This window comes from Hippopotamus amphibius, chromosome 9 (assembly GCF_030028045.1).
Source record: "Hippopotamus amphibius kiboko isolate mHipAmp2 chromosome 9, mHipAmp2.hap2, whole genome shotgun sequence".
NCBI lineage: Eukaryota > Metazoa > Chordata > Mammalia > Artiodactyla > Hippopotamidae > Hippopotamus > Hippopotamus amphibius.
The window spans coordinates 116787664-116801448 of record NC_080194.1 but is presented as its reverse complement, the minus strand read 5'-3'; the positions used below and the strand labels follow the sequence as shown (position 1 = coordinate 116801448).

At 43.9% G+C, this 13785-nt stretch overlaps 1 protein-coding gene across 2 annotated transcripts; it reads right to left on the bottom strand.

The window, feature by feature from the left end:
- Window positions 1–452: 452 nt before the first annotated feature.
- Window positions 453–10903, bottom strand: LOC130829281 (apoptosis-associated speck-like protein containing a CARD). Of its 2 annotated transcripts, XM_057695630.1 has the most exons (3): window positions 10364–10903; window positions 8188–8240; window positions 453–492 (listed from the first exon to the last, which is right to left on the bottom strand). In XM_057695630.1, the coding sequence occupies exons 1-2, from the start codon at window positions 10635–10637 to the stop codon at window positions 8218–8220; spliced, it is 297 nt and encodes a 98-aa protein (XP_057551613.1). In that variant the 5' UTR covers window positions 10638–10903; the 3' UTR covers window positions 453–492; window positions 8188–8217. The 2 variants fall into 2 exon arrangements, with proteins under 2 accessions (XP_057551613.1, XP_057551614.1); XM_057695631.1 differs by lacking the exons at window positions 453–492; window positions 8188–8240 and adding an exon at window positions 8386–8453.
- Between the last annotated feature and the right edge of the window lie 2882 nt (window positions 10904–13785).

Sequence of the window (13785 nt, the reverse complement as noted above, 5' to 3'; positions counted from 1 at the left end):
TGGGTGATGCGACTTATAGAAGGCTTTATATTGAAGTAGTAATAGAATCTAGCTTAGAAATCAGAACCTTTCATTTTAGCCCAGTGCCCTCATTTTGGACCTATCAAAGGAATAAAAGCTACAATGTTTTGAACTCATCCATACTGTTTAACTCAAAATGGCCTCTCTCTAGAAGAAAATTATTTCTTTCTTACATTCCGACCCAAATTTTGAATTACATATAACCCGTCTAATTAATGCTAGTTAATACTTTAAAAATTAGTTTAACAGATTGAAGAAAATTAGTTCTTACAGACGGAAAAAAAAGGAACGAGACAGAAGGGGTGGTTGTAAGTAATCAACACAGTCAGGCTTTACTCACCGGAAGCTGCCCCATCATCTCCCGGAGGGTCCCTGGGTCCTGATGAAGGGTAGATTGGAAAGCGATGACTCGTGTGCCAGCCATAATCCTCCTTGGGACTCACCAAAGGGCTTTCAATTTGAAGAGCGTTTCTTAAATAATAAGTGAAACACAGGTGTTACCAAACCTATCAGGTAAAATCAGAAGAAAATAATTTCTGTGAGACACTGAAATTGAAGAGGAAAACCTTAAGCCAAAGAAGTGTAACGTGTAGAGGGCAATGCTACACGATCATGAAACAAAGATCGATACTCAATATCAAAAGTTATCGAGGGTTTTTAGTGTCAGGAAACAAAGCTGTCAAGCCCTGGCCCCTTACAAGTGTAAATTTTAAACACGTGAGACCCAAAAGTTCTATTCTTAAAATGCAGATAATTTCATGTAACTGGCTGGTTATACAACAGATGTTCTATAATACTTGTATTTGTACCAATCTGTCCATTTATATCTTTTCATAGATAAACATACTTGATTAAGGACAAGAGAATTCCCATAACCTCCAGGAGGAGCACAAATTTTTTTCCCTCTACCTTTCCCCCTTCCTGAGGATGATTCAGGATTAAGGATAAGAAGCTTCGTTGTCAAGGAGGACTATTTGTGTGGACTGGTTAGATGTGAAGCACTCATATACTAGTGAAAAAAGTCAACAGGACAGTTCAAAGGGACAGTGTACAGGACTTCCCTGGTGGCGCAGTGGGTAAGACTCCAGGCTCCCAATGCAGGGAGCTTGGGTTCAATCCCTGGTTGGGAAGCTAGATCCTGCATGCATGCCGCAACTAAGAAGTCCACTAAGGAGCCCGCGTGTGGCAGCTAAAGATCCCACATGATGCAATGAAGATCCCATGTGCCACAACTAAGACCCAGTGCAGCCAAAAACAAATACTAAAAAAAAAAACAAAAACAAATGGACAGCATACAAATATTTGATTCTTTTCTCCTTCTTGTCTCAATGCGTTGTAACATATTTTTTCCTATTTCTTATTTTCATGAGGCTGACACTTTGGGCTCCTTGTTTAGCACCTGGCCACTCCTTCTCTCTGTCATCTTTGGAACTCCTTCCTCTTAAGAGTTATAGTTGTCAGGAGAGGACTGAGACCTACCCCTATTGAAGAAGCTCCCGTCACTTTACTTTCTATTTCCTCCCACATAACTGGGTTAGATGGATCTGGATGCAGCTTGAAGTCAATTACTTCAGCAATCTCTGCTCTAGGAATTTAAGTTATTTGTCTTCTAATGCCTGCCTTTCCCAGACTCAGTCTTAAGATCTCAAATGTGGACTCTGCATCTTTGGGTAGTAATAGACATGGCAGATCTTTACATTAATTTTGGGCCATTCAGAGTGATGCGATTTAAAGAAAGCATTATGTAGGATCTAGCCTATCATAGAATCGTTCAAAGTTTGTAGCCAAAGTTATAATAAGGTACTGCACTACTTTTCTTTGCTGATCATTGCTCCCTCTGAAACTATTTCATTTGGATACTTTGAGCTTGTAAGAACTAGGGCAGGATACAGGTATTCCTGGGTCTCTTGACCAAGTAGTAACATCATTATTACTGTAAATGTGCTCATCATTATTATTATAAACATCTAGGATAGGCATTTGGTTCTAGATTGAATTTTGTTTCCTAAATTTTGTGAATGTGGAGTTAATGGTCCTGTTAACCCTCTGGAACTTTGAAAAAGTGAGACACTACAGGAGAGTTGAAAAGAGATTTAGAGGAGCCAAATTATAGAAATAATTTTCAGTGTGAGATGACTTAGAGCCCTAGGTGTCAGATGCCCAGACCCCTGGAGAAGTCCTCTGTCAGGGACAGAGAAGAATACAAAAATGGGGTGAAAAATTTTTTGAACTTTAATCTCTTTATGAGAGCTTGATAATATGAAGAGCTTGTTTCATATTGCTGGATGTATAGTAGGATTTGGAAAATGCTGCTATATATAGACTCTTGCCTGGATAACAGAGCTGAGAATAAATAACTTGAAATGGTATTAGATTAGGTAGTGATTTCTTAACACAATGTAGCCTTGGAGTAAATTTAATAGGTATCGTCTTGTGTCTTATTTCAGATGTTTCTGAGGTGACAGCAAAATTTTTTTTAATCAAGCTTTTGAGGAGCTGATGTCCCACAAAACAATGGTCCCAGGTATTTATAATACAAACCAAAACAGATTGTTCTACCAAAGAAAAAAGCCAAGTGTGACAGGATATCAAAAGAAGTTGTCAATAACTTAATTTTTACAGAACCAAACTAAACACTCTTGGAAGAAAAACAACACTATCCAGGTTCTCTAAAACATACCACCTACTCTGTCCAATATAAAAAAGTACTAGACATGCAAAGAAACAAGAAAATGTAACCCTCCCCTCCCAAAAAACCAACTGAGTTAGTAGAAACAGACTCAAATGTTAGTATCAGCAGATGTTTAATTTTAAAACAGCTATTATTAATATATTCAATGATTTTAAGTACATAATCTTTCAATAGTGAAGAGATGGAGAATCTCAGGAGAGAAATGATACTATGGCATGAAAATTCAAGATCTAAAAAGTACAACATCTAAAACAGAAAATTCACTGGACAGGCTTAACAGAAGAAGAAAATGATAGTGAATTTAAAGATAAATCTAATGAAATTACCCAATTTGAATAACAGAAAAAAAAATGTGAAAAAGTTGTATTGGTGGGACTTCGCTGGTGGTCCACTGGTTGAAACGTCACCTTCCAGTGCATGGGGTGCAGGTTCAGATCCCTGGTCAGGGAGCTAAGATCCCACATGCCTTATGGCCAAAAAACCAAAAAACATAAAACAGAAGCAATATTGTAACAAATTCAATAAAGACTTTAAAAAAAATGGTCCACATCAAAAAAAAATCTTAAAAAAAAAGTCATATTAGTGATTTGAAGAACAAGATCAAGCATCTAACATATATATAATTTAGAGTTTCAGAAGAGATTAAAATTGGAACATAAGTAATAGTAGGAAAAAGTCATGGTTGAAAATTTCCTAAATTTGGTGACACATCAACCTGTAGATCCAGAATGCTGAATGAACCCCCAAAAGGGTAAATACAAAAAGAAATATCCAGAGAAAACTGGGAAATTCATAAATATGCAGAAATTAAACAACTTACTCTTGCACAACCAATGGGTCACAAAAGAAAACAAAATGGAAATTAGAAAATAGCCCAAGACACAAAAACCAAAAATACAACATACCAAAACTCATGGGAATACAGTAAAAGCAGTATTAAAAGCAAAGTTTGTAGCAATAACTACCTACATTTAAAAAAGATGAAAGGTCTCAAATGAACAACCTAACTTTCACCTTAAGGAACTAGAAAAACAGGAAAAAACTAAGCCCGAAGTTAGCAGAAGGAAGGGAATAATAAAGATTGAAGTATATATAAATGAAATAGGGAATTAAAAAACGATAGAAAAAAATCAATGATACAAAGTTGATTTTTGAAAGATTAACAAATTGATAAATCCTTAGGCAGATTAAGAAAAAAAGAGAAGACTCAAATAAATAGAATGAGAAATAAAAGAGGAGACATTACAACTGATATCACAGAAATAAAAAAGAGCATAAGAGACTACTATAAACAATTATATGCCGAGAAATTGGACAACCTAGAAGAAATAGATAAATAAATAGATAAGGGGTTAATATCCAAAATATGTAAGGAACTCCTATAAATTCAACAGCAAAACACCAAATAGGCCAATTTAAAAATGGGCAAAGCATTTTAATAGATATTGCCCCAAAGATAAGAATCAAATGGCCAACAGGTATATGAAATGATGCTCAGCATCGATAACTGTCAGGGAAATGCAAATCGAAACCACAATAAGGTATCACCTAACATGTTAGGATGGCTATCATAAAAAAAAAGGACAACAAATGTTGGCTAGTATGTGGGGAAATTAGAACCTGTGAACTGCTCGTGGGAATGTAAAAACGCTGCAGGCACTATGGGAAACAGAATGGAGATTACTCAAAAAATTCAAAATAGAATCACCTACCGTATGATCCTGCAATTCCACTTCTGGCACACATCCAAAGAAATAAAATTAGGACCTTGGAAAGGCATCTGTACTCCTATGTTCATTGTACATTATTCATAAAAACCACAAAATTGTAACCATCTGTGTCCATCAACGAATGAATGGCTAAAGAACATGTGGGATATACATACAATGGAATATCATTCAGCCTTTAAGAAGGAGGAAATTCTGCCATATGTGATGACATGGATCAATCTGGAGGGCATTTTGCTAACTGAAATAAGGCACTCACAGAAGGACAAATACTGCATGACTCCACTTATATGAGGTATCTTACATATTAAATAGCCAAACTCATAGAAATGGAAAGTAGAATGATGGTTGCCAGGAGATGGGGGAAGGGGGAAATGGATGTTGCTGGTCAACAGGTATAAAGTTTCAGTTATGTGAGATGAATAATTTTAGAGATCTGGCACACAACACTGTAGGGGAAGAAGAAACTGAAGGGAGCAGGATCCAGGCTTTCCAGGTAGCATCTTGCACGCACACCTCAGGGTGGCAGTGCTGCACAATTGGGCTGATTCCCTGTAGCTGTTTCTTGCAGGATCCTTAGGGCCTCACTGCAGCCTGCTCAGGGTAAGAACTTGTGTGTTAGATCTAGCTTGACAGCTGTTTTTTGTTTGTTTGTTTTCTTAAATTTTTTAAATTTTTTTCCAGAATTTGAGGGGGAGTGGGCCCATCCTGTGTACTCCTTCCCTGAGTGAAAAGCAAGGTAGATCCATATGTGGGAAGGCTTCTGCAAACCTGTCACAGTCTGACTGAGGTGGCAGGGCCAAATCCTCTCTATAACAATGTGTGTCTGAGTTGAATACGTACCTGAATCACTTGGCAACATGGTTAGCATGTGGGTTCTAATTCAGTGTGTAGGGCTCAATGGTGTGCAAGCTCTCCGGCAATGTTGATGTTGCTCTTTCAGCAGCACACTTTCAGAGCCACGTGCTAAAGTTCTGCAGAGACTCCTTTTCTGCTAATTCCCCCCATCTTCTCTGTGAAGGGGTAATTGATTTTGTGTAAAACTTTCTATGTAGACAGTTTGAGCCAGGAACTAAGAAAAAGATCACTCACGGAAGGCTGGATCCTGAATATGGGTTTTGTTCTAATTAGCACAGGCCCAGTGAACATTTGCAATTGAACTGCTTTTTCTTTTTTTCAAGTCTTGTGATGCTTAGAGGTTTGGGCAGGAAATGTTGTTTTAGATGCTATTCTAAGCCATTGATGAGCTAGGAACAAAAACGTCTTGGAGATCCCTGTTGACATGAATGTGTGCTCTCTGTGGGCCAGCTGCTGTTAGGTGATGAGTTATGTCCTATTATCCCTACTTTATAGATGGGGATGCTGAGGTACAAACTGGCCTTAAGTCTCATAACTGGTGAGTGAGTTGGACCAGAGATTTGAGTCTATCCTTTGGCTGCATAAGTTGTGTCCTTAACCAGTAAGCTGTGGCTGGCAGAACTCTGAGCCTCACCCTCCTGTGTGTGCCAGTGCCTCCCCCCCCTCGCCGCTGCCGCTGCCCCCCCCCCCCAATAAAAAGGAGAAATAAAGCCCCGAAGAAGTCTTTCAACTTAGGGGAGCTGTTTCTTAGAACTGTGTCTTTTGCCTCAGGCCTGCACTGGTTTTTGTAGCTGCTCTGTTTGAACATCTGCTGTGCAAGGAAGTGTTAGTTCTGGCTCCATCTCGTGAGAAGCATTGGGTTCCTATGAAGTTTAAAAAAAAATCCTCTGTTAGACAATAGACATACACAGGGACTGCTGTGTATTATTTTTCACGTGCAAGGCACTGTGAAAAGATGGTTGAAAAGATGTCTTTTTATGGTGTTCACTCTAATGGGAGGGTCCTGTGTGAAAACAGACATGGCAATATGGTTTGCTCTACCACAGGGACACAGGTGAAAGAGCCACTGGAGCCCAGAGGAAGGCTGCCTGTGGGCGTGCTAGGGCAGGTGGGTTTCAAGGCGTCCAGGGTCAGGGGACCAGTGTGCTCTAGGGCATAGGGTGTGAGTAAGTAGTGTTGGGATCCGGGGTCATGTGAAGAGGAAGGTAGAAGAGGTTGGATGGGTCATTCAGGGTCAGGCTGGAAGGGGGCTTAGGTGTCCTAGTGTTAGAAGGGAGTCCATTTCCATCATCAGTTTTGATCACTCACGCCCTTGCTGGGGGCTGACTACAAGCAGGGAGATCAGGAGGCCTGATGGGGGGTAAGATATGAAGGCATAAACCAGACGGGGGTAGCGAAATTGAAACGGAAGCTGTTTGGATGTAAGTTGGAAGACAGACTAAATCTGGGCTCTGTGGAACATGCTAGGGTTTCTTCTTTTCTGGTTAGGCTGCTGCTGTTGCCATATGTCAAGATACAGGGATAGCAAGAGGAAGCTGGCTTCGGTTTGGGAAATGGTAAGGTCCTTGCAGAACATAAGTGAACAAACACATCTCAGGGATTGAATAAGGCTTTGTGTATAAGATTTAAGAAGACTTGGTAGAAAAGGGCTGAGGGTGAAATGGGGAGCAGCAGCATTTATTTTATGGGCTGGCTGGCTAAAGAAGATGAGCCTGTGGGATCCTGAGTGTTGGGGCTGATTCCTGCTGTGGGGGAAGCTCAGCTTTCCTCCTGGAGTCCTAAATAGCATTAGGAGCAGTCCTGTGTGACACTGGAGCCTTGACAGTGGCCATTAGCTTAGCTTCTTGGTAGCTTCCTCCTGCAGCAAACCACTTGTTTTCTCCTATTGCTCTGGTGATCTGGTCATCAGAAAAGGGAAGTGTGGCACAGACTGTGTGTGTGTGTGTGTGTGTGTGTGTGTGTGTGTGTGTGTGTGTGTTGGGGGGTGATAAACACTGCATTTGTCAATTCTCGTGTCTAGGGAGGGTATTGCAAGTGAAGCCTTCACTCGACAGCATTGTTCATTCTTTCCTGGTGTATCACTGTGCGTGGCACACCTTGTACCCTCATGCCTGGGTCCCTGAGTCCGATGTCCGATGATCTGACTCCTAAGGATAGGACATCTGGCCTCCGTGGGGCATGCCTGTTGCTTTGCATCCACCCCTTCCAAGTTAGAAAGAATCTGGGTGCAAAGTGTACTCAGGATGTGGTCCTAGGATCCTGGTTCCCTAACAGCCTCTGGAAGGCTCCTTAAATGCTGTTTCCTGGAAATAAATACACCTATTTTCTTTTGTTGGCACAATTCCATCAAGAGAAGAAACAGCTACTAGAACTCATTTCCTAAATTTTTGCTTTTGTGGTTGGACATTTTCTGGGCAAAGTGTAACTTATAACCCCTTCTTGCAGGGGGTGTGAGGGAGCAAAGGGAGCAGGGAAGCCTGCTGGTGCCAGTGCCAGAAGGAACCCTAGGAATACTTGGTGGTTTGTGCTCTTCTGTCCTGTTTAGATGATACTCTTGTCACTTCCCCTGAAAATTGCTCTAATTTTGCAATTTTCTTTTCCTATGAAAAAGGGAAAGAAGAGCTTTGTAGACTAGTCTGTTTCTAAATGCCTCTGTCAAATCTGGCCCCTCACAGTTCCAGGCCCTTTGTATATACCTCTATTTTAATTTTTAGACCTTGGCCACAAGGCTAACTTGTGTTCACAGGTCTCAAGGGCAGGCCCTCTGGGGTGGCACTGAAGGAGACACCAAATGGTGAGTGAGGGACTATTCCATGGTGACTGAGGCAGGAAGGATGAAGTGTTTGGGGAGCCTGCTGCCCTAGGAACGCGCAGAGATTAGAGCTTCACCTGAGCCTGTGCAGTGTTTCAATATGTAGCTCAGCTCCGCATGTGCTTCCAGGCTGGAAGTAGGAAAACACACCAAGTACAAGCTGGTTTTTCATATATTGTGTGTAAAATAAATCAGAGACTCCAGGTAAGTTGGCTGGAACAGCCAGGGGTTGTCTGTGGGGCCACTGCTGGGGAAGACGCCTCAGCTCTGCTCCATGTTGGCCACCAGGTAGGGCTAGGTGTCCCTCAGGGCCTGGAGGAGCAGATTCTTGCAGGTCAGGTTCCTGTAGAGAACAAACACATAGACACCAAGTGGGGAAAGTGGGGAGGGATGGGGGGGAATGAATTGGGAGATTGGGATACCAAATAGTACACTCTAAATATATGCAGTTTATTGTATGTTAACTGTATCTCAATAAAAGTTCCTAAAAAAAAAAAAGAATAAACAAATGGGACCTAATGAAACTTAAAAGCTTTTGCACAGCAAAAGAAACCATAAACAAGACAAGAAGACAGCCCTCAGAATGGGAGAAAATACTTGCCAATGAAGCAACTGACAAAGGATTAATCCCCAAAATATACAAGAAGCTCATGCAGCTTAATACTAAAAGAGCAAATAACCCAATCCAAAAATGGGCAGAAGACCTAAAGAGACTATTCTCCAAAGAAGACATGCAGATGGCTAACAAACACATGAAAAGATGCTCAACATCACTAATCATTAGAGAAATGCAAGTCAAAGCCACAATGAGGTATCACCTTACACCAGTCAGAATGGCCACCATCAAAAAATCTAGAAACAATAAATGCTGGAGATGGTGTGGAGTAAAGGGAACCCTCCTGCACTGTTTGTGGGAATGTAAATTGATACAGCCACAATGCAAAACAGTATGGAGGTTCCTTAAAAAACTAAAAATAGAACTACCATATGACCCAGCCATCCCACTACTGGGCATATACCCTGAGAAAACCACAATCCAAAAAGAAACATGTACCACAATGTTTATTGCAGCACTACTTACAATAGCCAGGCCATGGAAGCAACCTAAATGCTCATCAACAGATGAATGGATAAAGAGGATGTGGCACATATATACAATGGAATATTACTCAGCCATAAAAAGGAATGAAATTGAGATATTTGTAGTGAGGTGGATGGACCTAGAGTCTGTCATACAGAGCAAAGTAAGCCAGAAAGAGAAAAACAAATACCGTATGCTAACTCGTATATATGGAATCTAAAAAAATGGTACTGATGAACCCAGTGACAGGGTAAGAATAAAGATGCAGATGTAGAGAATGGACTTGAGGACACAGGGTTGGGGGGGTGTGAAGTGGAAGCTGGGATGAAGTGAGAGAGTAGCATTGACATATATACACTACCAAATGTAAAATAGCTAGTGGGAAGCTGCTGCATAAAACAGGGAGATCAACTCGATGATGGGTGAGGACTTAGAGGAGTGGGATAGGGAGGGTGGGAGGGAGTCGCAGGAGGGAGGGGATATGGGGATATATGTATAAATACAGCTGATTCACTTTGTTGTACAGCAAAAACTGGCACAACAATGTAAAGCAAACTTATTCCAAGAAAGAGCTTTAAAAAAAATTTAAAAAAAAGAAAGAAATTGCCCTGAATGCAACCCTAAGGGGTGGGGTTCAAGGCGGGCAGGCCACTGGGACTCCACATGGAGTGGGATGCATTTGACTTTGTTTCCCTTTCTCCTCCCAACGAGGCTTGGCCCTAGCAGGTGTGTGCATTGGTGGGCGGGAAGGGTTGGCCTAGCTTTGCACTCTCTGGGTGCTCTTGGCCTTGGAACAACAGATAGGCTGTGCAGGGCTATGGTGGGGCGGGGCTGGCAAGGTGCCCAGCGAGGTGAGGTTGGGTGTTGAAGGCCTTACCTGGCTAGGCTGCTGTCTGGGGCGGGGTGCCTAAATCGTGGTTGGCGCGGTTCCAGGGCTTGTAAGAAAATGTTAAGTGGTGTCTCCAAGTCTCTCTGGGGTCAGGGTTTCTCTTGGTCCGGAAGCCAAACTCAGTACTAAGTGCGGGAAGCCTCCCACAGGAGAAGCTTTCATTAAAGGGCAGGAGGAACAGGAAGGGAAAGAGCAGGGAGAGGGAGACGCTGGGGTTGGGAGGAGGGTGTAGATGCTGCGATACTGGTCTGACCTCTGCAGAGTGTGGAGGGGGCACACTCACCCTTGCGCAGCGTCTCCTGCAGCTGCTTCGCCACCTCCTGCATGCCCATGTCGCGAAGCACGAGCTCCGTGAGCTGGGCGCCATAAGCCTCCAGATAGTAGCTGACGAGCTTGTCGGTGAGGTCCACGGCATCCATGGGCAACAGCGTCCCGCGTGGGATGCGTCCGTAGCCTTCGCGCAGGGGCACTGAAAGCAGCTTCATCTTGAACTTCTTGAACTCGTCTGCGCTCAGGTTCTCCAGCGCATCCAGGATGGCATCGCGCGTGCACCCCATGGCTCCGGATTTCCTCGCCGCAGCCGCCGCTTCCGCTCACTCCGGGTGTCCGCGGAGCGGGAGGACTGCTCCGGGCGGGACCTGGAACTCCCCGCCTTCTCTCAACTCCTGCCTCTGCCCCAGAACTTTGCCCTTGGGTTTAAAGCTCCCGACTACCCTGTTCCTTCCCATCCTCTCCTGGCCATCGGGGGACGTCCAGATCGCATCCTTTGGCTGGTCTACGAGGTGGGACCCAGGAGACGGGGTGGAAAAAGGCTCATGGGTGGTGCCTGCCTCTCCAGGCTTGGACTAGGTAGTACAGATCAGGAACCTGGTTTATTGGAGCGCTAAGGGTTAGAATTGTGGAATTTCAGGACCCTGAAATCTCCGTTTCCCTAAATCTCAGCATCCTCTCTCACATGCCATAGAATCAGAATCATAGAATCCTAATAGCCAGAACCATGTAGCTTCCCCAATTCTTGGAATAATGGGGAGAAATGAGGTATAAAAGAGAGAGTGGAGATAACTGTGTGCATTATCTCTTCGAACCTCCGTTTTCTTATCTAGAAAATGGGGACAATAACACTCACTCATCCACTTAGTAAGTATTCCAGCATAACATGGGCTACCTGATGGCGACTGAAACCTTGCCAAATGCTTCCTGGGAGAGCCAGGATTTGGTCCCCCAGGAACTGAGTTTCTTGGGAAGTGATGACAAGAGACACTTGCAATGGTTGAGAAAATTCTTGACTGGAGGGAAAGTCACAGGTAGAGAGCTTTTCTGGGTCTGAGCTTGACCCAGAAGAGCAGATGAAAGGTGGCATGCGTTGGTGTTGGAGGCCAAGCTGTGCCCAGAATGGTTAATTTGCCCTTTACGTGGCTGGGAAGGCCCTGCTGGTCTTGGACCTCACCAGCCTTGTCTTGCACCACACTCTCTCCCCACTCCATCACTGTGTTCCAATCACACTGGCCTCTCAGTTCCCCAAATGTGCCAGGCTCTTTTGCTTCTCCAAGCTTTTGCACATGCTATTCCCTCAACCTGGAGCTCTCTTCCCTCACTCCTTGCCTGACAAACTCTCAAGACTTTAGGTCTTAAGTTAAATGCTACTTCCTTTGGGAGACCAGGTTTAGAATCCCTCCAGTTCAAAACACCTGCTATTCTCATAGCAATTGTGACTAAATTGTAACTAACTCTGTGTATTTGCTTAGCATCAGTCTTCCCTGACAGGCTGTAAATATGCCTATCCAGCTCATTGCTACATCTGCAGCATCCAGAATAGCACTGGGCCTATAGTAGGGGCTCAATGAATCTTTGTGGGATCAAAAATGAATGAATGGGACTTATGGCTCAAGGGGGATACCAGTAACTGAAGATGTGCCTTACATATAAGCTCTTCAAAAAGAGGCAGCTTCTGGAATTCTCTGGTGGTCCAGTTGTTAGGACACAACGCTTCCACTGCTGTGGGTACTAAGATCCCACAAGCTGCGAAGCATGGCCAGAAAAAAAAAAGAAAAAAGGCTTCTTCCAGAAGCTGAAAGACTGTGGACTTGAAGCCATACAGTCTCCAGTTTGAATCCCGGCTCTCCTTCCTAGGCGGGTATTGGGAATTCTATATTTTTTCCCTCTCAGCTGGGTTGTAACAATCACCATTCCTTCTAGTGCTGTGATCCTGATGTATTAGACATGTATTCATTTATTGGGCACCCATCTCCCCACCAAAACCTGAGCTCTATGAGGGCAGGGACCTTGTCTAGTTCATCGCTGAATCTCCAGCATCAAGAGAGTGCCTGGGACATAGCAGGTGCTCAGTGAAGATTTGCTGAATGAAGCAGTGACTGAGACTGGGTTACCTGCAGCATGTTGTACTCACGAGCTTCCAGCAGAGTAGCAGGGCCCTGCTCCCCATCTGTGTGCGTGCTGCCACACACGGACTGGGTAGTACAATGTGCCAACATCCTCACCATGGGTGGCACTTGTGGTCCAGCAGCCAGTGTCCCCTGGCTCATGGCTCTTTATCATTGTGCCTCTTCACTGGTCTTCGTCCTTTCAGAAGCTCCATAGCATTTTGTGCACTGTGGCCAGAAGGCTACATCTTCCTAGCGCACACATTGATCCTGTGACCCCTCAGTGCCCCAGAATCAAGTCCAACTCCCTGGCTTGGCCTTTAACATCCTTGCTAACTTCCTCGGCAGCACCTACTACCCCATCGGCCTCTGGACCTCTGCACGTGCAGCACCTGCTCTCTGCTTGGTCTCTCTTCCCTTCTGGTCTGCTTGATGAGTTTCTGCCTGTCCTCCAACACGCATCAGGAGTCACTTGTTTCTAAGAAAAAAAAAAAAAAAACCCGAGCCCCATATATAGGCTGTGATCCTTCATATGCATTATTTCTAAGCCTTACAACAGCCCCTTTGGGATAGGGAATAGTAGCCCTATTGCACAAGTGAGTAGACTGAGGCTCAGAGAGGTTGAAGGACTCGCCCAAGGTCCTATAGCTGAGGGATCATACAGGCTGTCTGGCTAGCTTCTGAGTCTGGCCGCCATCTACTCTTCCCAGTTGGCTTTTCTGTTTTCTCTGTGCAAAATGAATTATTCCTTGGCCATGCTGGCTGGATGGCCCCTTTGATGTCTTTCTCACAGTGTTTATCATATAGTGTGTCTGGTCATTCTGCTTTCCTCACCAAACTGAGGGCTCTTTGAGGACCCTTTCAGGTCCACGGCACCCAGCACAGGGTTTGGCACACATCCAGCCTTGATAAGCCTTCATGAAATGACAAAAGAATCCTAGAATCTAGAATCATAGAAACCTGCTCCTTTCACATTTGTTAGCATCTTAGAAGCTCTGAGTGTTTGATCCATGGAATTAAAAAAAACAATTGCCTGATTCAACCCCACAAAGAACAGGGATCCCCTTGGCCATACATACGGTCATTTGACTGCATCTCCTGAATTCTTGTTTGGATGGGGTGGCCTTGGCTTTATGTAAAACCAACATAACACATCTCAACGGAACCTTTAGGGCTGCAGGAAATTGTTCCTGGGGGAGTGTGCGTCATGACTAGGAGGAGAAAGTGGTCTTCTCCTCATACCTGGCTTCCTGGAGGTGAGGGAGCTGAGTACGTGTGTCCTCAGGGCATACCCAGGGCCCTTCCTCTTGGGCCCCCTTGCCCC